This window comes from Cucurbita pepo, chromosome LG12 (assembly GCF_002806865.2).
Source record: "Cucurbita pepo subsp. pepo cultivar mu-cu-16 chromosome LG12, ASM280686v2, whole genome shotgun sequence".
NCBI classification, from domain to species: Eukaryota; Viridiplantae; Streptophyta; class Magnoliopsida; order Cucurbitales; family Cucurbitaceae; genus Cucurbita; species Cucurbita pepo.
In genome coordinates, this window is record NC_036649.1 from 2,735,801 (window position 1) to 2,758,553 (window position 22,753).

At 37.6% G+C, this 22,753-nt stretch overlaps 4 protein-coding genes across 5 annotated transcripts; 3 read left to right on the forward strand and 1 right to left on the reverse strand.

Moving 5' to 3' along the window:
* Nucleotides 1–2,955: 2,955 nt before the first annotated feature.
* On the reverse strand, nt 2,956–4,669 carry LOC111806610. Its single transcript, XM_023691986.1, has 3 exons — nt 4,294–4,669; nt 3,967–4,034; nt 2,956–3,719 (listed from the first exon to the last, which is right to left on the reverse strand). The coding sequence occupies exons 1-3, from the start codon at nt 4,435–4,437 to the stop codon at nt 3,080–3,082; spliced, it is 852 nt and encodes a 283-aa protein (XP_023547754.1). The 5' UTR covers nt 4,438–4,669; the 3' UTR covers nt 2,956–3,079.
* A 3,967-nt stretch (nt 4,670–8,636) lies between these two features.
* Nucleotides 8,637–11,338, forward strand: LOC111806609 (pollen-specific leucine-rich repeat extensin-like protein 3). The gene is made up of 2 exons (XM_023691984.1): nt 8,637–9,893; nt 9,975–11,338. The coding sequence occupies exons 1-2, from the start codon at nt 8,680–8,682 to the stop codon at nt 11,284–11,286; spliced, it is 2,526 nt and encodes an 841-aa protein (XP_023547752.1). The 5' UTR covers nt 8,637–8,679; the 3' UTR covers nt 11,287–11,338.
* A 4,405-nt stretch (nt 11,339–15,743) lies between these two features.
* Nucleotides 15,744–19,169, forward strand: LOC111806364. Of its 2 annotated transcripts, XM_023691636.1 has the most exons (9): nt 15,744–15,968; nt 16,064–16,195; nt 16,456–16,477; nt 17,260–17,316; nt 17,397–17,478; nt 17,583–17,678; nt 17,767–17,891; nt 17,977–17,995; nt 18,781–19,169. In XM_023691636.1, exons 2-9 carry the CDS (start codon nt 16,093–16,095, stop codon nt 19,039–19,041), a joined length of 765 nt encoding a protein of 254 aa, XP_023547404.1. In that variant the 5' UTR covers nt 15,744–15,968; nt 16,064–16,092; the 3' UTR covers nt 19,042–19,169. The 2 variants fall into 2 exon arrangements, with proteins under 2 accessions (XP_023547404.1, XP_023547403.1); XM_023691635.1 differs by lacking the exon at nt 15,744–15,968 and having other exon boundaries at nt 15,975–16,195.
* Nucleotides 19,170–19,948: 779 nt separating this feature from the next.
* LOC111807646 (E3 ubiquitin-protein ligase RHA1B-like) lies at nt 19,949–20,513 on the forward strand. Its single transcript, XM_023693451.1, has one exon. The coding sequence runs from the start codon at nt 20,006–20,008 to the stop codon at nt 20,492–20,494; it is 489 nt and encodes a 162-aa protein (XP_023549219.1). The 5' UTR covers nt 19,949–20,005; the 3' UTR covers nt 20,495–20,513.
* Nucleotides 20,514–22,753: the final 2,240 nt, after the last annotated feature.

Sequence of the window (22,753 nt, forward strand, 5' to 3'; positions counted from 1 at the left end):
TTAATTTTTTTTTTTTTTTTTTTTTTGGGCATTTTAGACTTATGAGCTTGAAAATTGACTGGGATCACGACCAATGTCTTTCATGTCCACGCGCTCGTGATGTTCACGCGTTGTGTGTCTTCAAATTTTGGTTTGAATCTTTATATTAAAATCATTTTATTTTAACAATTTTATAAAAATTTAAAACCAATTTTATAATCTTAATATAAAATTTTAAAAGTATTGCAATTAAATTAATTATTGGGAGTGAGTCTCACGTTGGTTGATTTAGTGGAAGATCATGGATTTATAAGTGAGGAATACTATCTCCATTATAATGATGCTTTTTGCACAAAGCAAAGTCATAGAAGCTTATACTCAAAGTGGACAATATCATACTATTGTAGAGAGTCGTTATTCCATAACATGGTATCAAAGTCATGTCCTAAACTTAGTCATGTCAATAGAATCCTCAAATATCGAATAAAGGGTTGTAGTTTAATTGAACCATTATGAATGTATATTATTATTTTTCTCTAATATTTTCCTATTTTATTTGTAAATTTGTTGTATTGCATGAAATTAATTGTTATAATTTCCTTCTAATAATAATTATTACCTTTTTAAGGTTAGCAATTAATTTATTCAATTGGGCAGATAAAATAAATGATATTAAATTTTATTCACTCTATATTTTTTTTATTAAATGATTTCATAAACCCTAAATCCTAGAATTGTGAGTGTTTGATTAATTGACACATAAAAGGGTTCGAGATTCATAAATCACAAACAAGAGACATTTGTTGAATGATAAGTATTGATGAGTCATAAATTAATGTCCCGTGTCTTTATTGTGGTCGATTGAGCTCAGCTTTGTCAAATTGAGTTAGATTGACCCGAACCCAAATCTAAGTGATTTATCCTTCTTGACTCTCTCTATTTGATAGAAGATTTAGATAGATTGGAGAGTATTTATATATATATATATATTGATATGAGTTGATTATTTAAGTGTTGTTGAAGACGGGTTCAAAGAAATTGACTATTTAAGTGTTAGAAATTTGTATTAATTATATTTAGACATACTTAGACATCAGAGGTATAAATGAAAGGAGAAAAAAATATCATATCATTTCGTCCGACAAGAAAGTTCTTCTTGAACCGTTTTGGGTCCGTCCATCTCACCCACTGATTCGTGTAGAAGAAGTTAGACTCCCGAATTATGAATCTCCTATTATAGCTATATCAGATGAAACCAAAATTCAGTTTCCAGATGAACCAACCACTTGTGCGACATTCTCAATGGTCCGTTGAGTCAGCTCCTTCCCTGCACCTCAAGCCCTTCTAGTTCAGGTTTTTTATGATTGTGACCAATATGCTTAAAACTCTTTCCGCCATTTATTTTTAATTTAACAAGTCACACCCATTTCTTTTTTTAAAACATGAGAAAAATAATGAGTCATATTAATAAGAAAAAAATCTTTAAACCATTTAAATCTATATAGTAAAAATATATTTTCATAAAAAAAATCTTTTTAAAAATTAAAAATATTAATACAACACGTTCATTTAAAATTTTAAATTTTTTTAAGAATATTTTTAAATAAGTACCAATCGTTTTCCTCTAAAAAAAAATTAAATGGTAGAATTAAAATTTCTAAAAGTTCAAATTACGATAAAAGTTAGCCTTTTTTAATAATAATAATAATTATTATTATTATTTGAGATTTGAGTTCAAATTACAATATATGTCCTTTTGGGACACGTGCTCCTATATTCTCCCCTAAATATATATATATATATAATTAAAATATTTATATACAATATTAGATCTTAGCAAGACTATGATAGCTCTAATAATCATTTATTTAAATGGCCAATTTTATACCATTTTCTGAAACCATGTCTTTAATTAATTAAGCTTCTGGTTGACTTAATGCACATCACCCCAAACAAACTGACGTTAACACTACCTTATTTTCTAAAAAATATCACTAAATAATAATAATTATTATTATTTTAAAATCTCTAATGAATCTCCAAGAATTATTGTTGACTTTGGGACTTAGGTAATCAATTTTTTAAAAACGTCTTCCAGACATAAGTTAAGACTAACAACAAATATAAAATTTTAGATAGGAAACTTGTAATCTAACCCGTTACTAATAAACCTAAGAAGAGATATCCTCACGTGGCACAGAGACAAAGGAAGTCTACCATATTTCTGTCCATGTCTTCAATTTTATTTTTAATTTCTGCGAAATTCTCTATTTATTTTTCACATAAAGTATAATTACCATTTTTCAATCTATTAAAAATCTTAATAAATTCAATCATATTTCACAAGAAAAATATAATATAATATTCAACATAATTTCTAAAAATAAAAAATATAATATTGCAACGTAATATTCAACCCTTTAAAAAAATGTATATTTACTAATTTACTTACTAAGTAAGGATATACTCTTGTCACTAATCCATTTAACTAATAGAAAAAAAATCTCGCTCAGCCTATTCCTCGTTAATGGAGATTCTCATGAGACAGGTATCCATGGGCCTCGATTCTACGAGTTAAATGGACATTCCTAAACGTAAGTAAAGGCCCATTATTAATATTCATATATGAGAAATAAAAGCCACTTGCCACGTCACCTATTACCACAAGCCCAAAAAAAAAAAAAAAGCAACCCAAACTTCACTAAATAAAAATAAAAAACGTATAAACAAAATTACCGAACTACCCATTTAATTGACAAAACACAATGTCTCGGTCTCCCTAAAACACACCCTATTAAATCTCCTGCTGTCCACGTTCATGAGCTAAACTAAACTCACCCACCCCGCCACGCAAAGCCACAACACAGACAGCATCATCGTGCATTACGCAGAGAATAGCAATATTCAAATTAATAATAATAATATAACAATATATNAAAAAAAAAAAAAAAAAAAAAAAAAAAAAAAACCATCAGCTAAAAGTTTTCCCCGAGAATTATTTCCCACCACCAAAACCTAAACCCAAAATCCCAATTCCAAATTCCAAATTCCAAATTCCAAATTCCAAATTCAAATCCAAATCCAAATCGAATTTCTTCTTTCACATCAGCGACTTCAACGACCGCGCTTTCACCGGCTTCCTCATCCGCTTCTTCCCGCCGTCGCCGTCCTTCTCCTCCTCCTCCTCGTCGTCGTCCTCTTCGACATAATCTAATTCCTTGCCGTGTTCCGACAGTGACGGCGATGGCACCGTCGCATTACTCCGAATTCCCGCCCTATTTTCGCTCGATTTCCCACCGTCTTCCCCTCCTCTCTCCCGTCGTTTCTTCCCCCACAGCGGTCCGAATCCAGAATAATAATAAAACTCGTACGGATTCGATCCCGTCGCCGCACTAACCGCCTTCTTCGAAGCCTTTGGCGGCCGCATCCGCCGCGAGACGGTACATCCGGCGGCGGATTTCCTTGAAATCGAGGAATTATTGAGAGTAGAATAATAATTATTCTCGCTAGACCTAAGATGTGAACGGCGGTGGTGGTGACGGCGGTCGAAACTAAACGAAGAATAATCTTCCTCCTGAAATTGTTTCAAACTGCTATCGACTAATTTCTCGAATTCATCTCCATTTTCATCCAAATCTTCACAATAATCCCCATCCTTGTCTGCCATTACTTCACTCTCGTTGGTAATAACAATATTATTATTCGATAACTTCGCTGATCCCTCCATCATCGACGCAACGCTGTGATTCGTATATACATATGCAAAAATAAATTCCAAACGAAATTTCGAATCCACAAAAAGGCACGCACAGACAGACGATAATAATCACACTACCAGACCTTTTAGCTTCGAGGAAATTATTTCGGATTATCGTATGAGCATTTACTTGTTCACTCAACCGCGACTATTTACGCAACGGAAAGAATCATAAATAACGCAAATCAATAACAACAAACAGCAGAGGTCACAGAAACAAATAAACTCACCTCTCGACGGCTCCGATAGAACCGCCTAAACTAGCATTTTCGTAGAAGCTATCTTCGACCTCCTCGAGCTGTGAGAACACGAAACATCGAGAAATAGAGCAGAAGGTGAGTAAGAATCATTAACCTAATCACGAGAAGAACGAGGATAATTTTTAGGGTTTTCGGATGAACCCTAAAATGGAAGGGGAAACAAAGAACCCTAAAGAGAGAGGGAAATGCAAGGAGAAGGAAGAGAAAAACAGATCTACACAGAAGAAACAGATTACAGATTTAAAAGATTAGAGATAAAAGAAATCTCTCCATTTCTTCAACTCAACTAATTAAAACCTGGTGCGCGGCGTGTTGCTCGAGAGGAATCACATCCCATGGCGACTGGTTCAACTGACAAACGTGCGTCTGAAGAACCTGCGGAACGCACTCCACAGCCGAAAACAACAGTGGCGATAACTTCGCGTTCTTCCGGATCCTCATGGCGGAAGAAAAACAAAAAGCAGATTCGAAAAAAAACGCCTCCAAAAATCAACAAAAAACCAAAACCGCCACAAGATTATCTCAATACACAATCCACAACAGAGGATACGACTCCAGCTTTCCGCCTCTTCCCGCCTGAAAATTTTTCTCCCTCGGAGGCGAAAATCTCTCCTCCTTTCTCTTTCTATCTCTAGTTTTTCTTTTTCTTTCGCAGATCTCACACAGAACTCGATAGTCAGGGTTTAACTTTCAGTTGCTTTCTCAGCCCTTCATATACATATATTGATCTGTTAATTTCAATTGGACGCTTTTACCCCTACATTTCCCTTTTATTTACAGGGTAATTTGGTTTTCTTGGAGGACAGAGGAAGAAAGCTGCCGCTACTACACGTCACCATATTTGTCCAAACAAAACTTATTATTAAAAAAAAAAAAAAAACCCTTCGTAATAGAAAGAGCAGAATCCTCTGTGGTCGATCCCACTGGAGCTTTCTATTCAAATCGTCCAACGGCCGGAGTTGTCCGTTAAAAGCTTCATCTTACTGGTAATGGTAGGAATGGTTGCAGTGGATCATTGCACGTAGATGACGGTATAAAATGAAGAAAGCGTGTAATACACCGCTTTCAAAACGCGCGTTCTATACGAGCGTGGTCCACAATAAAAAAATTCCCAATAAATAAAAATATTACCATGTTTAATAAGTTTATTAAAAGCGTCTCAGGGCACTTTAGTAATATTACTGTTTTTTTTTTTCTAATTTGTAAACAAAATAACTTTTACCTTATTTTTTTATATACTTTAAAATTTAATACAACAAAATAAACTTTTTTTTTATTTAATTTTATTTCAAAAAATAAATAAATCTATTATTTATATAAAAATATATATTACTTTAAAATTTTAGAAAGAATTTTCATATAAAAATTTTCCAGCTTACCTTTTAAATTTTCAATCATACCAAACATAGTTATGTTTTTTTGAATAAGAAACAAAAAACCGACGAAAAGCGGTTTTTCTGTGTTAAAAGACGAAACAAGAAACAAAAATATTACCAAATGCGCTTCAAGTTTATCGTGTAATAAATCTCTCCAAATTTTAATTTTATATATAAAAAATCATTTTAAAAAGTGGTCGAGAATAAATAATAAAAATTATTTATAAAATAAAATAAATATACGTTATATACATTTTATAATTAATAATAAATTTAAGTTTGTTCATTCCACTTATCAAATATTAATTCAACTCAATTGGAAGTAAATTCATAATTCAAATAATTTAAATATATTTTTAAAAAAATCACTAATTTTTATAAAAATAAAAAATGGAGGATGAGTAGGTCCCATGAGGTAGCGAACAAAAATGAACGGTTGTGATAGGATAAGGGTGGAGGCCACGTCATAAAATTTCATTCATTGTGTTTTGGAAGGGGTGAGGGTGACGTGGCAAAACCCAAAAGGTTCGATTAAAAAATTCTAAAATTTAGATATAATTCATACCCAAATTAATAAAGCTTTAAAATATTGTTACCATATAAATATTAATTAATTTTTATAGTATTTATTTATTATTAATATATAGACGAAAATCTACTCATTATTTTTAAATCTTTTAAAAGTTCATAAGTATTTTTGAAACATACGTATAAATATATTTTAAAAAATATATTTATTAACTTCGGAAAAAATTAGGATCATAGTTGGTAGGGGTTTTATAGGGGCACTAGAGTTACCTATGATAGACACGTTTTCAAGAATTACACTTTTTAAGATTCCAATTTTAGTTCTTAATTATTAAATTTAGTTCTTAGTATCGATAATTGTGCTTAATTATTTTATATTTTTTAAACTTCTAATTAATTTATGTATATTTTTATTATGATTTTCTGTGGCTTTTATTATTAAAACTATCAACTAAAATTTAATTTGTTAATTATATATATGGTGGCCTAAAAAATTTGAGGCATTTAGTTTAATTTGATTTTGGTTTCCATTTTTTTAATAAAAATTATATTATAAAATGTAAATGATGCATTAAAACAATTATTTTCCAGCCATTGGTTGGAATGGCTAATGTAACAATCTAAATCCACTGCTAGCAGATATTGTCTATTTTGACCCAATACGTATCATCGTTAGCCTAATAATTTTAAAACATGTCTACCCTTATAAAGAATGTTTTGTTCCTTTCTCCAACCGACGTGGAGACCAACGTTCTTGCTAGCACACCGTCCAATATCTATCTAATACCATTTGTAACAGCCCAACTCCATTGTTAGCAAATATTGTCCACTTTGGTTCATGTATTGTTGTCAGCTTCACAAGTTTGAAACGCGTTTACTAGGAAAAGGTTTTCATATCTTTATAAGGAATGTTTCATTATTCTCTCCAACTGACGTGGGATCTTACAAAAAAATGATGCATCTATACCTAGCTGTTTCACGGAAGCATATTAAGTCGGGAACTTTGAATCACTTGTGAAGTCGACTGCGCTACCGAAAATCTTACATCTATGAACTTCATTGGGTAGAAATGAGATATGCATTTGAAAGGGGTATAAATGTAATAAAGATATTTTATTTAAAAAAAAAAGAAAAAAGAAAAAATGAGTTGTTTTTATTTATAAAGAAAAATAAAATAATATTCATACCTAATTAGGTTGATTAAAAAGAAGGCAACGCCTGCAAATCGGACACGTCATTTATGGCTCAAATTCCAACAGTCTCTTACAAAACCTATCTCTTTCTCCCTCTCTCTCTCGTTTTCTGTTGCGCCGTTTTAGCCATATATATCTTTATATTTAATCACTTTCCTTTTCCGCCCGGCCGCCGTCTTTCTCCGTCGGAGTCTACCGGAAAGCTATTCTAGGCGCGGATTCGTAATGTTAGGTGTTGCGTTTTCAGAGTACAATTTTGGATTCCGATTTATCCTAAGTTGATTCGATCTAGTTCTGTTTATGATCGGAGGAAGCGAAGAAATCGCGCCAGTGATTCCGAGTTGAGAAGGAAGATTTACTTACCGATTATTCTTCGAATTTGATTCTGCTTGGAGGAAGTTTGGAGCGGCCTTTGTACTGTTTCTGCATCCTCTGCTGCTGATTGCTGCAAAAATCGCTATCAGGTTCGTTCTTCACTGATCTCATCTTGTATTTTTAAGTCGATTGATTTTTTGTTCGGTGTGTTGGATGATGGAAGTCACACGTCGGCTAGTGTAGGGAATGATCATGAATTTATAAGTAAGTAATACTAACTCCATTAGTATGAGGCCTTTTGGAGAATCCCAAAGCCATGAGAATTTATACTTGGACAATATCATACGAGTCGTGTTCGTAACACTGTGATATCTTGTATTTTTAAGTTGATGGATTTTTATTTATTCTATTTCTCAGCTTCTGATTTTTTGAGCATTTTGAGGAAGCATAAAGTAAAGCGGATGAGANGCTTCTGATTTTTTGAGCATTTTGAGGAAGCATAAAGTAAAGGGGACGAAANTTTTTTGAGCATTTTGAGGAAGCATAAAGTAAAGCGGATGAGAGTTTATGTTTAAAATGGACAATATCGTATCCCTATGAAGATTTGTGATTCCTATCATGATATTAAAACTCTGCTCTTAGCTTAGTCATATCAATAGAATCTTTAAATGTCGAATAAAAAAGTTATGAACCTCAAAGTTTTTATACTGTCACTCATAAATAATTAATATTTAAAATTTAGTAAGATTTTAATTATTAAGTTTAGTTGTCAACCTAATAGGTATCGNATTAAAACTCTGCTCTTAGCTTAGTCATATCAATAGAATCTTCAAATGTCCAATAAAAAAGTTATGAACCTCAAAGTTTTTACACTGTCACTCATAAATAATTAATATTTAAAGTTTAGTAAGATTTTAATTATTAATTTTAGTTATCAACCTAATAGGTATAGNGTTGTCAACCTAATAGGTATCGCGAATAAGTATATATTAAAAAAATAGATTTAAAAGATCAATTTTATTAAACTTTTTTCTTTTATTAATTTTAACGTTGACGTGGAATAAATATTAATTATGTGTTACTTCAAAAAAAAAAAAAAAAAAAAAAAAAAAAAAAAAAAAAAAAAAAAAAAAAAAAAAATTATTATTACAAATCCTAAAATCAATCTCAACCCATGAATCCACACAAACCCATTTCACCAAAAATAGAAAAAAAAATAAACTTTAAAATGCCACAATCCCCTCCTCATTCACACATCGACAGAGCTCACAATGACTTGTGTTCTTAGAAACCATGTTAACCATGGCGGCATTCTCCTCCTCCTCCTCCTCCTCTCTCTGCCACTTCTCTCCGTCGCCGTCTCCGACGCCGAAGCTTCATTCATCGTTCGCCGCCAACTTAAAGCTTTAGAAGATTACGAAAACCTCCCAGATGACTACACATACGAACTCGACATTCCCGACACTTTCCCTAATGAGAGGTTGAAAAAGGCCTACATCGCCCTTCAAGCTTGGAAATTAGCCATTTACTCCGACCCTCTTAACATGACCGCCAATTGGGTTGGTGCCGATGTCTGCTCTTACGTCGGCGTCTTCTGTACCACGGCGCTTGATGACTCAACCATTGAAGTTGTCGCCGGCATTGATTTGAACCATGGCGATATTGCCGGCCATTTGGTGCCGGAATTAGCCCTCATCACCGATTTGGCTCTCTTCCATATTAACTCCAATAGATTCTGTGGGATCGTTCCTCGTAGCTTCTACAAGCTCACTCTCATGTTTGAATTTGATATCAGCACCAACCGCTTCGTCGGCCGTTTCCCTGAGGTTGTTCTTGAATGGTCCGTCGTTAAGTACCTCGATCTCAGGTTCAATAACTTCGAAGGAGAAATCCCACCTGCTCTGTTCACTAAGGAATTCGATGCCATTTTCTTAAACAATAACAGATTCAATTCCTTCATCCCACATACCATCGGAAACTCCACCGTCTCTGTCGTGTCCTTCGCCTACAACGAGTTCCATGGCTGCATTCCTAACACCATCGGCAATATGCCCAACCTCAACCAGGCCCTGTTCCTCGGCAACAACCTCAGCGGGTGTTTCCCTTACGAGATGGGGAAGCTTGTGAATATGACACATATTGATGTTAGTGACAATTTGTTTGTCGGCGAGCTGCCTAAATCGTTGTCGGGGCTGCATAGCTTGGAGGTTTTGGATGTTAGTAAGAATGAATTGAGGGGCTCTGTTTTTGGGGGTGTTTGTGAGTTGCCTAAATTGATTTACTTTAATTGTTCGAGTAATTATTTTAGTGAGGAAGATGCGGCGTGTGTTGGGTCTAAAGAATCTAAGAATTCTTTTGATGATGTTGGGAATTGTTTGGGGAATCGACCGGAGCAGAGAGATGCGGCCAAGTGTAGCTCTGTTTTGGATAAACCCATGGAGTGTGGTGGCTGTGCTGATGATCCATTTGTTCAGTCTCCATCGCCCAGGTTTAGGCCGCCGCCCTCACCATCTGTGGGTGAAATCCCTTACGTAGAAGTTGGGTCTCCACCATCTCCGATTGTGTTTCCACCGCCAACATCTCACACACGAACGCCCTCTGTTCCATCCTCACCGCCACCAGTCCACTCTCCGCCACCGCCCGACCACTCTCCGCCACCGCCCGACCAGTCTCCGCCACCCCCCGTCTACTCTCCGCCTCCCCCCGTCTACTCTCCGCCTCCCCCCGTCTACTCTCCGCCACCCCCCGTCTACTCTCCGCCGCCACCAGAACAATCTCCGCCCCCACCGGTATACTCTCCACCCCCACCAGAACAATCTCCGCCCCCACCGGTATACTCTCCACCCCCACCAGAACAATCTCCGCCCCCACCCGTATACTCTCCGCCCCCACCCGTTTACTCTCCACCCCCACCCGTTTACTCTCCACCCCCACCCGTATACTCTCCACCCCCACCCGTTTACTCTCCACCCCCACCCGTTTACTCTCCACCCCCACCCGTTTACTCTCCACCGCCACCAGAACAATCTCCACCCCCACCCGTTTACTCTCCACCGCCACCAGAACAATCTCCACCCCCACCCGTTTACTCTCCACCGCCACCAGAACAATCTCCACCCCCACCCGTTTACTCTCCACCGCCACCAGAACAATCTCCACCCCCACCCGTTTACTCTCCACCGCCACCAGAACAATCTCCACCCCCACCCGTTTACTCTCCACCGCCACCAGAACAATCTCCACCCCCACCCGTTTACTCTCCACCGCCACCAGAACAATCTCCACCCCCACCCGTTTACTCTCCACCGCCACCAGAACAATCTCCACCCCCACCCGTTTACTCTCCACCGCCACCAGAACAATCTCCACCCCCACCCGTTTACTCTCCACCGCCACCAGAACAATCTCCACCCCCACCCGTTTACTCTCCACCGCCACCAGAACAATCTCCACCCCCACCCGTTTACTCTCCACCGCCACCAGAACAATCTCCACCCCCACCCGTTTACTCTCCACCGCCACCAGAACACTCTCCACCCCCACCCGTTTACTCTCCACCCCCACCAGAACACTCTCCACCCCCACCCGTGTACTCTCCTCCCCCACCAGAACAATCTCCGCCCCCACCCGTTCAATCTCCGCCTCCACCAGAACAATCTCCGCCCCCACCCGTTCAATCCCCGCCTCCACCAGAACAATCTCCGCCCCCACCAGAGCAATCTCCGCCGCCACCAGAACAATCTCCACCTCCTGCGATCGAAACTCCTCCTCCTGCTCCCGATTCTTCTCCACCGCCAGCGTTCGAGGACTTAATTCTCCCACCAAATATCGGCTTCCAGTATTCATCGCCGCCTCCACCACAGTTTCCTGGCTACTAAGGAGTCTCATCTCCAATGATCACCAATTTTATTTGGAGTCATTTGTTTCATGACTGTTCATCAAATTCAATTCAAAATATTATGTCCTACTAATGAACTTTTGTTTTTATTCATTTGTTTATCTTAATAATATTTGTAACATCACACAATTGTGTCATCAATATTACCTCTAATTNTTTTTTTTTTTTTTGGCTAATTCTTTGTTAACTTCCGCTTGATTTTGTATCCAACTATTATTACTTAGTAAACCTCGAAGGTATAATTAATGTTTGCAAGAAATGCACGTGCTTAGTAGAAATGCACGTGCTTAGTGTCACGGTCATGCTCGTCCAGGGCGTGTTGCTCATGGCCACATGCCCATGACAAGCCAAACCCTTGTCATGTTTTCATTTTAGTGTTTTTACTTTGTACTATAGGGGGATATTCGTACTAGGGGGATATGACTAGTCGTCAACTTCGTACTATAGGGGGATATGACTAGTCGTCAACTTCGTACTATAGGGGGATATGACTAGTCGTCAACTTCGTACTATAGGGGGATATGACTAGTCGTCAACTTCGTACTATAGGGGGATATGACTAGTCGTCAACTTCGTACTATAGGGGGATATGACTAGTCGTCAACTTCGTACTATAGGGGGATATGACTAGTCGTCAACTTCGTACTATAGGGGGATATGACTAGTCGTCAACTTCGTACTATAGGGGGATATGACTAGTCGTCAACTTCGTACTATAGGGGGATATGACTAGTCGTCAACTTCGTACTATAGGGGGATATGACTAGTCGTCAACTTCGTACTATAGGGGGATATGACTAGTCGTCAACTTCGTACTATAGGGGGATTCGTACTATAGGGGGATATGACTAGTCGTCAACTTCGTACTATAGGGGATATGACTAGTCGTCAACTTCGTACTATAGGGGATATGACTAGTCGTCAACTTCGTAGTATAGGGGGATATGACTAGTCGTCAACTTCTCCTGCCCAAAGCTATAGAAACAGATTGTACGTCCCAAGAACGGGAGAACTGAGGAAGAAGCTCATTCAGGAATGTCATGATACCTTATGGGCCGGACACCCAGGGTGGCAAAGAACATACGCCCTAATAAAAAAAGGGTACTTTTGGCCAAACATGCGAGACGACATCATGCAATACACCAAGACGTGTCTCATCTGTCAACAGGACAAAGTCGAGAAAGCCAAAGTCTTAGGACTCTTGGAACCTCTCCTGTGCCAACAAGACCCTGGGAAAGTGTGTCTCTAGACTTCATAACACACCTCCCAAAAGTCGGGGAATATGACGCCATCTTGGTTATCGTAGACCGATTCGCAAAATATGCGACGTTCATCCCCACGCCCAAATTATGCTCGGCTGAACTCACAGCCCAACTATTTTTCAAACACGTTGTAAAGTTATGGGGTATTCCGTCGAGTATCATCAGCGATAGGGGTGACAGATTCATTGGGACATTCTGGACTGTGTTAATCGTCTTCTTGGGAACAACCTCGAACATCTCCTCGAGTTATCACCCTCAAACCGATGGACAGACAGAACGGTTCAATTGCTTTCTCGAAGAATACTTACGTCACTTCGTCGACGCTCACCAGAAGAACTGGATACAACTATTAGATGTCGCCCAATTTTGCTTCAATTGTCAGACAAGCTCGTCTATGGGAAAGAGTCCCTTCCAAATTGTGAGTGGACGACAACCGGCCTTACCCCATATTATTGATCATCCTTATGCAGGAAAGAACCCCTCAAGCTCAAAACTTCACAAGAGAATGGAAGCAGACAACAGATATAGCCCGGGCATATTTAGAGAAGGCTTCTAAGCATATGAAAAAGTGGGCGGACAAGAAGCGTCGCCCCCTTCAATTCCGAGCGGGAGATCAAGTTCTCATCAAGCTGAAACCAGAACAGATCAGATTTCGCAGCCGAAAGGACCAGAGACTAGTTCAAAAATATGAAGGCTCGGTTGAAGTCCTTAAAAAGATCGGGGCTACCTCCTACCGAGTTGCACTACCTGCATGGATGAAAATCCACCCAGTCATTCATGTGAGCAACTTGAAGCCCTACCACCCTGACCCAGACGACGACCAACGAAATGCAATCACGAGGCCGAACATCGATCTGAAACAAAAAGAAACCAAAGAAGTAGAGGAGATCCTAGTCGACAGGGTTAGGAAGATAGGAAGACCTGTACGGACGATTCGCGAATTGCTTGTCAAATGGAAGAATCTCCCTACAGAGGAAACCAGCTGGGAACGCGCCGAAGATCTGAACTCCGCCGCCACCCACATCGCAAGGTTTGAAAGTAGTCGGTTGACAGGGACGTCAACCAATTAGGTGGAGGAAGATGTCACGGTCATGCTCGTCCAGGGCGTGTTGCCCATGGTCGCATGCCCATGACAAGCCAAACCCTTGTCATGTCTTTCATTTTAGTGTTTTTACTTTTGTAGTTCTAGGGCGTATGACGCCTCAAAAATATAATGTCTAGGCCTGCCAGACATAAATGTCTCAGAATGTACTATAGGGGGATATGACTAGTCGTCAACTTCTCCCTACCCAAGGTTATATATGTTAAGCCGTTGTTATCTCTCTCTTGCTTGCTTATATAACGTCTCTTTCTAAAATCTCTCTTTCTAAAATCTCTCTCCCTCCTCGTTTTCTAAAACCTTCTTTTAAAACCGAGGCTAGAGGCTCGATCATACGTCGCTTGGTCGTAGGCGACGCAAGAACAAATTGGCTTAGCTCACTTGTCGTTGGAAAGTGTGCCGCACAATCGCTAGTCCGCTGCCTTCAAAAGTTCGATTGTGTCACTTAGCACATGGGAGGTACGCGTGGAGCGATGATTTACCTTTAACATCATTCCCTCACATAACTTTACATGGCAAGACAAAACATGACATACCTGACTGTTCATTTAAACATGATAATTATTTTCCATATATGTCCTAAAACTATCTAAAAAACGATATAAAGTAAGCTGCCAAGCTGAGCCAGGATGAGCCATTGAACCGAGTCAAGAATTGTCAAGAATTCACTGAGTCGAGAGGATGCGTAGGTCACAGGTGATTGGGACGTGATGACCGATGATTACTAGCGATTCCAACTTCATGCAGGCGAGTTGTAGAGGAGGTGCAGACCACAAGTTGTTCAGGGGAGTGCCTACCCATGGGTCGTGAACGGTTGGGTTGGGTTGAAACGGGTTGGACTTCATGGTTTCTGGATCTCTCCACCCAATTCGCTCAACGGGTACAGAATCGAAACCCTCCTAAATCACTATAATCTCGCCTTAAATTACGTATCTCTTCCTCTTGCTCTCTCTCGGATGAGAGTGAGGAGTTATGCTCGTTCCAAGTTCGAAGTACCATTTGTACAAATAAGAATCCCCTTTGTTAATGATTTCTTCTTCATACAGATAGATATAGGATCTATGTAACAATTGCTTAAATGCACATTTTGTGCAGCAGATAGAAAAGTGTGCAGCAGATAGAAAAGGATCCTATGATTTGAACCGATCTTACCTGGGATCGCGCAAATCCTAAGTTTGTCTATGAAGAGCAGATCTCGTACATTAGAACCCATGGTTATGGAACCGAACACTTTCTTTTCCATGTGTAAATCAAAGAAAGAAGAGAGACGAAAGATGAATGAGACGGAACAGGCATGAAGGAAAGACTCAACTCCTTATGAATTCGACCGTAAGGACCAGCTATTATTTTTTTGATACTTTCCCGAAATTTTGGGCCATTTCTCTTTTTCACTCGATAAAGATGCTGAAATTAATGAGAGTTGATACTTTCCCGGGATTTTGGGCCATTTTAGAGGTAAATACATAGATAGGCTGGATGATTAGAAGGTCAAGCTCCGGAACCCATTTATTCTTTCATTGAACTGGGGTTGAACTATTATTTCCCGAGGTAAACTTCAATTCCATTGTCGAGACTATTACTGATTGAACGAGGTAAATAGAATAGGTGTTTGTTTACGAACTCTAAGTTACACTGACACTTATTTATTCTTACCCAGCTTATGTCACTCACGTCTAGCCTAATGCTCTCTCTTGAACTGATCTCGACAACTCTTGTGAAGCCATCTACCTAAAGTACGAGGCAGTGACTCAAGGAATAGACGTCTTATCTCATTCTCTTGGGCTCTTCTTCATTTAACTCAGCTGCCTATCTTTCATTGACATCGTCCCCCCTATGTCAATTTGTAATTAGTCTCGAATTTAATAATTCTTAGATACATACACGTTTATTTTATTTCTATTAGAAGATACATTTTAATTCTAACGTCTATTATTTATTATTATTATTATTATTTTTTTTTTTGCAAGGATATTATTTCTACTGATTTAAAAATATAAAGAAAAAAAAATATAGGAATTTTGTTAGATGGAAAAAGAAGTAGGTAAAATAAATATATTTTTTGAAACTAAAAAAGGATTGTCCTCCGAGTTCATCCCTTCCTTTACCGCTAAGAAACCCCAACGCGCAAGCTCCATTGTTGGCTGTGAAGATCCTTAGAATTCCTTGTTGCAGTGCCCAATGGCGTTCGATTCAATTCTCCATAATACCACGGCCGCCGCACACAGATTCATCTTCTCTGGCACTTAATACAGCTCAAAAGAGGAATTTATTCCCTCTCAAACTCAGTTGCCATTTTTAGAGGTCGATTTGCTTCCACTTCAGTCTCTCCTCTTTTAACCCTTTTCAAATTCGCCTCAAAACCCCATCTGGGTTGTGTTTTGATTTTCGAATTTCAGCCTCGAAGCTGCTCCTTCGCTGTTCGACCATGGCATCGCAGGCTGATTATGTCGATAAAATGCAGCTTCGTCAGAGCTATAGAAACTTATGGCACACTGATCTTATGGGCACCATTTCTGCCCACCCATCTTGTATGTGTTCATGATTTTTTGTTTGATTGCTTTGATTTTTTGGGATGAATGCTGAAAATCTTGGGTTTGTAGCTGATTCTTTAGTTGGGTTCTGTTTCTCTGTTTCGTTAATGATATAGGGAAAAAGTTACCTAAATCGAATCATTGTTGATTTTGTTCTCTTGCTCTGTTCCTTTCCATGTGATTAACCATGGCGGCTGTTGGTTCCTTTACTATTTGAGGGGTTTCTAATTAGAACATTATCTTGTTCTTTTTTGCAGATTGTTGCTTTTCTATATTCTGGTAAGCTGTTTGTTCTCTGATGAGTTCTCAGTTATAGTTTTGATTTCTGTAATTGAAAGGGTTTGTTAAGTTTGTGGACATGAGTTCTTGAGGATTATTGAAAGGAGTAGTCGCATATTGGCTAATTAAGAGGAAGATCATGGGTTTTATAAGTAAGAAACATTATCTCCATTGGTATGAGGTCTTTCGGGAAAACCAAAAGCAAAACCATGAAAGCTTATGCTCAAAGTAGGCAATATCATACCATTGTGGAGGTTCGTGATTCCTAACATGGTATTAGAGTCATGTCCTTAACTTAACCATGTCAATAAAATCCTCAAAATGTCGAACAAATAAGTTGTGAGTCTTGAAGATGTAGTCAAAAGTGACTCAAGTGTCAAAATGGTGTATTTTGTTCGAGGGCTCTAGAGAAAGGAGTCGAGCCTCGACTAAAGGGAGGTTGTTTGAGGGTTCCATAGGCCTCCGAGGAGGCTCTATGGTTACTTTGTTCAAGAGGAGGATTGTTGAGGATTATTAAAAGGAGTAGTCTCACATTGACTAGTTAAGAGGAAGATCATGGGTTTATATATAGGTAAGGAACGTTATCTCTATTGGTATGAAATCTTCCACGAATGCTTATACTCAAAATGGACAGTATTATACCATTGTGGAGGTTCGTGATTTCTAGGTAAATATGTGCAAGCTTTATAGTATTCAAAATGGTATTGGTTTTTCTTGCTTTCTAGGTTTGTAGAGTACTTTGATATGGTTTTTCTTACAATGTTTCTTGATTTTGTGAAAAGTGGCCCATGTGTTTCATACCTTCTGCGAAAACGAGCTCTTTACAATGATTTGTCGAGGTATTTTCGACGACGGTTCGTAATTTTATCAGAAGATAAAGTATGTACCATTTCTAAACCTTTCGATGAATCTATCATAGATACACATGTTGTGGTGGCTACATGCCTTGCAGTGGCAAGTGTGGAGAAAGTAAATGTCCTGCAGCTTGTCTATGCACCGAGGTACATTTATCGATCAAGAACCGTCATCTCCTATAAGCCTTTAGTCATCTTTTTGTGGTCATAGTTTGAAGAATTGCCGTGTTTTGATTATGAACTCTATTCAGGTTTTCTGTTGCTTTACTAACTCGGTTGCATCGACACGTTTCATGTTGCAAGACGAGTTCAATATACAGACAACTGAGTGTGATAACTGCATCATCGTAATGTCTTCGCTCTCGATCCATTCGTTCGTTGAGTTACTCGCATCTCATTCTTTTCTCTCTTTACAAGTTTGGGCTTACTTTGCAGGGCTTTATGTTGTGCCTCTCACAACTGGCTTGCATATGCTCATTAATTGCTTGCTTGCTTGGAAGTGAAGAACTTCAAGAGACCGCACATATAATGTCCTGTTTATCTAACTTTGTCTACTGCACGTAAGGGGCTTGCATTTCAATCTTGAAGTTCTTTTCATATTTTGAATCATACTATCATTTATGAATTTGTTCGTTTGTTTTGCAGCGTTTGTGCGTGCATGCAGGTACGCCCGAGCGTTAAAAATTATGTCCTATTAGAATTTTCAAAAGTTAAAAGATATCTTTACAGTTAGTATCGTGTTTAAAAAATACTCATGAACTTTGAAAGTAGGATTAATGCTATTAACGTTTATAACAAAGTTTAAGAAAGTTTCTACCATCAATATATGAACGGAAACCATCTATCTGCACCTTATAGAGATCATCTCGTTCTTCAATTCAAAGGGTACGGATTTGCACGTGTTATACTTGAACTCTCTGTAGTAGCATGCATGAATTCTGCAGTTAAACGAGTAGTAGATTACAATACAAATCAGTATATTCTGTTAGGATCATTACCTAAATTAGCCAACGTGAGGACTCCTCCCCTCGAACAAAGTAATAGAGCCCTCGAACAACCTCTCATTAATCGAGGCTTGACTCCTTCTCTGGAGTTTTCGAACAAAGTACACCTTTTGTTCGACACTTGAGTCACTTTTGACTACACCTTCGAGGTTCACAACTTCTTTGTTCGACATTTGAGGATTCTATTGACATGACTAAGTTAAGGGCATGACTCTGATACCATGTTAGGACTCACGAACCTCCACAATGGTATGGTATTGTCCACTTTGAGCATATGCTCTCATGGCTTTATCTTGGACTTCCCCAAAAGGTCTCATGTCAATGGAGATATATTCCTTGCTTATAAACTCATGATCATTCCCTAAATTAGCCAACGTAGGACTCCCTCCCAACAATCCTCGACCTATTATGTTTTTTCTGATGTTGTTGCTACGGAGAACTGCAGACACAGCACAAGCTTGAGTTGGACAAAAGAGATGGCAATTTTGGACCCCAACCAGCCATGGCTGTGCCTCCTACACAGCAGATGTCTCGGATGGCTCAGCCGGTTCCTGATCCGGATGGTTATCCTCCTCCTCCGGTGTCTGGACAACCATTCGGATACCCGCCCCCTCCCCCGGCTCAAGGCTACCCAGTCCCGGCTCATTATCGAGGCTATCCGCCAACGGGTTATGCTCCGTATCCAACTCCGGGTCAATACAATTGATTTGTTCCATATTGTTTTGCAAATATGTACCCTCTTTAGATTTGCATTTTCGTAGTAAGAGGGCAGTTGTAGTACAATTCACAGCCAGTGGAAAGAAATTATGTTAAATATTATATTATATTTTTTTTCTTATGAAATATAAATAGATATTAAAAAAAAATATTAGAGAGGTCCTAAGATTATTCAATACATCGACAAATAAGGCTAAATTAATGAATCATTTCAACTGAGAGCTTAATTAGAAGTGTGAATAACTGTTAGATCAAATTTTGAATTTATAATAATCATAATTCACGTATTTTTTTTTTTGTTGTTATTTTACCGAAGAGAGAGAAAGGAAGAGTATAAGATCTTACATCAATTACGTAAATTAAGAAAAAATACAGATAATTACATTTTCAAAATATTGTTATATATAATTCAGTTTACTGTCTATAATTTTACCATATATAACTTTTACCGGATACAATCTCTTACTTTAAACGCATCGCCTCGTGACATGGTTATGTTATTTACTCTTTGCTTTTAAGAGTGAAGACTATTCTAACGTACCAACACAGCTTAGAATTCTGAAGACCATCAAATTCTTATGATTAAGCCATCGAAAAAAATGATTATTAAATTACTTAAAGGTTGAGCTAAATGATTAAATGTTATTTAGTTAATTACTTTCTTTAAAAAAGATTTAATTCTCTTTAAAATAATTTAAGTTTGAATTTGTTAAATACAAATAAAAAAAATAAAAATAAAATAAAAAAAAGAGAGAGTGGGCTCCATTGGTTATTTCCATCACCCTCATCGCACTACCGTGTGAGTTTATCATCTCCCACCCGCTTTTTCCCTTCCCAAACTCTATATATATTAAATCAAATCCCCACTTTACAAACAGAGCCGCCATTACCGTAACTGCCAAAAACAAAATCTCTCTACATTTCTCTCTCTAGAACCCGACCCGACCCCGATAATGGGCTTTCCGGTGACTTACACGGAGGAGCTCTTCCCCAGCGTACTCCTCCTTCTGCTCACCGTCAACGACGTCCTGACTCACCTCGTCGTGTCCTGTTTCCGCCTCCTGTGGCTGCCGCCATTTCTCCGCCGCGAATCCACCCTGCCGGAGATCCAATTTCCTCCCAACCCTCCTCCGTCAGCCGTCATCCTCCGCGAATTTCTCCCGGTGGTGAAACTCTCGGATCTTTCCGACCCGCCGGAGAATTGCGTTGTTTGCTTCTACGAGTTCGATGGCGCGGAGGAGATCCGGTTGCTGATGAACTGCAAACACATATTCCACCGGAGGTGTGTGGAGCGTTGGATCAATCATAATCACGACACGTGTCCACTCTGTAGAACGCCGTTTGTGCCTGATGGAATGGTTGATGAACTCAATCAACGGCTGTCGGCCGCCTGTGGAACCGCCGCTGAGCTGGCGGCGGAGGTCAACTCCGTTTCAGGGTAGCAAAAATTCATTACCAATTACAGCGACAACATAATTATTTTTTNGAAAATTGTATACATCTAAATTATAATTTAATGGGAATCTATGTTTAAATCAAGATATAATTTCAAGTAAGATAAAAAAAAAAATGTTATTATGGTAAGATAAAAGTCCAATTTAATTAAACATCAATTCAATTTATAATTAATATCATATTTAAAAAAGAATCTAAGCTTTATAGAACAACATTAAGATAATTTGAATCTAAGGTGGTAGACTCATTAAAACATGAGACTTGTTAAGAATAGTTGACCGTTTATTATAAGATAAATATCTAGATATTTGCAATCAAATATATTGTATTCATTTATTATTCTTCCCTTTTATTGTTTTTTTTTTCATATTATTTGTAATTTACGGTAATTCTCTATATTGTAAATAATTATAAATAAAGAACTTTCACCACCATTAAGTGGGGTGGTTTCAGCAAACATTCTCATGGTATCAGAGTTTTTTTCAGTTTAACAACCCTGATTCTTTTTTTCTCTATGGTTTCCGAATCCTCTTATCATCTTCTTTCTTTCAACACTCTAATCCATATGATCACTATTAAACTTTGTTCGTCTAATTATCTTCTTTGTAAAAGCCAACTTCTCCTTCTCCTTGAGAGTCAAGACATGGTGGGCTATGTTGATGGAACTATGATTCCACCACCTCGCTTTAAACTAGAAACCTCCTCAAACGACTTCTTTGTCTCCTGCTCTCCTCTCTCACCGAGGAAGTCATTGTTGTTGTCGTTGGTCTCTCCACTGCACGTGATGTTTAGCTTGCGTTGGAAACTATGTTCAACCATTATTCGAAAGCTCGTGAATTGAGACTCAAGGATGACTTGCAGCTGATGAAACATGACACCAAACCTGTTGCTGAGTATGCCCGTGCCTTCAAAACAGTTTGTGACCAACTTCATGCAATTGACAAATGATTATAAATAGAGAACTTTCACCACCATTTAGGTGTAGTGGTTTCAGCAAACATTTTCAAGACGGTAGTTGCATGTGTTCACGTTTTCTAACCAGTATAGTAGCGGATTGAGTATATCTTATTATTATTAACCATTTTTGAGGTAAAGATAAAAAGACTAATGTATGGATGAAGATAACATAATTAGAAAGAAAAGAAAATTGTAGATCGAGAAAGTGAGAGTTGGACTCTTGTATAAAAGGGAGGTCACTTGATTTATTGAGTCACAACAATTACTCCGTTTCATCTCACTTGGGCTATTCAGAGCCAGTCGAAAAATGCATTTTCTAACAGCTCTAGCTCAACCTCTCGACTAATCTGGCTTGAGTTTAATATTTTTATACCCTTTCGAGACTGGCTGATATGGATTTAATATTTGTATATGATTGCATTTACCGACCTCAACAATAAGGTTACTATCTTTCTTTAAATACTATTTTTTTTTTATTTCAGGTAAAGATAAGACACCTTACACAGATGACGAGATTGTTGCCATTTATGAAAATGTTTAAATGAACTTTTTCGTGCATAATAAACGTGACATGCATGCAGTGACGATCTTATTTTAATAACAAATTAAGATAGTTAAAGTTAATTTATGATAAAATGTTTTTAAATAGTTTTGCACGTGAATGAGTCAAATAGTAATATTTAAAAATATATATATTCATTACCATATATTTCTTTATTTAAAAAAAAAAAAAACACTGATAATATATGATAACATAGAACTTAAACTGTCTTTTTTTTTTATTTTTAAAAAATTAATGTTTGAGCAATTCAAACAGTGAAGAAATAAGAATGAAAGTTTTCTCAAACATTGACTAATAAGAACAAGTCAACCATGTTTCTCTATTTGCTTTGACCGTTAATATTCTCTAAACCTTTGACTTGGTCTCGAAAATCAACCCATAAGAGAAATTTAACTATATATATATATATATATATATATATGTTTTTTTTTTAATAAAAAATAAATGTTAGATATATAATAAAACATATAAGAAAAAAAAAATCATGTTTTTTGACCGTTGACTATTTGGAAAAAGAAACAGCCATCCTTTTAGAAAGTCAACAGTCAACAGTATCTATCTCATAGTCAACAAACCTAATAAAAAAGAATTAAAAATTTTAATTTTGGAAAACAAGTAAGTATTTTAATTATTTCTTTTAATTAAAGAAAATACAACTTAATGCCAAAAGAAAAAAAAAATGCTACGTCATGGTTCCTTCATAATTATTTTAAACATACCGTATTAA

Excerpts from the sequence above, each read along its gene's own strand:
- LOC111806610 (XM_023691986.1), bottom strand. The coding sequence starts at position 4,437 with ATGAGGATCCGGAAGAACGCGAAGTTATCGCCACTGTTGTTTTCGGCT. Across the intron at positions 4,035-4,293 it reads AGCAACACGCCGCGCACCAG|CTCGAGGAGGTCGAAGATAG; the intron begins GTTTTAATTAGT and ends GTGTTCTCACAG. Across the intron at positions 3,720-3,966 it reads TCTATCGGAGCCGTCGAGAG|CGTTGCGTCGATGATGGAGG; the intron begins GTGAGTTTATTT and ends TACGAATCACAG.
- LOC111806609 (XM_023691984.1), top strand. The coding sequence starts at position 8,680 with ATGACTTGTGTTCTTAGAAACCATGTTAACCATGGCGGCATTCTCCTC. Across the intron at positions 9,894-9,974 it reads TTTGTTCAGTCTCCATCGCC|TCCACCGCCAACATCTCACA; the intron begins CAGGTTTAGGCC and ends TCCGATTGTGTT.
- LOC111806364 (XM_023691636.1), top strand. The coding sequence starts at position 16,093 with ATGGCATCGCAGGCTGATTATGTCGATAAAATGCAGCTTCGTCAGAGC. Across the intron at positions 17,317-17,396 it reads CTTTACAATGATTTGTCGAG|ATACACATGTTGTGGTGGCT; the intron begins GTATTTTCGACG and ends AATCTATCATAG. Across the intron at positions 17,679-17,766 it reads AGTGTGATAACTGCATCATC|GGCTTTATGTTGTGCCTCTC; the intron begins GTAATGTCTTCG and ends CTTACTTTGCAG.
- LOC111807646 (XM_023693451.1), top strand. The coding sequence starts at position 20,006 with ATGGGCTTTCCGGTGACTTACACGGAGGAGCTCTTCCCCAGCGTACTC.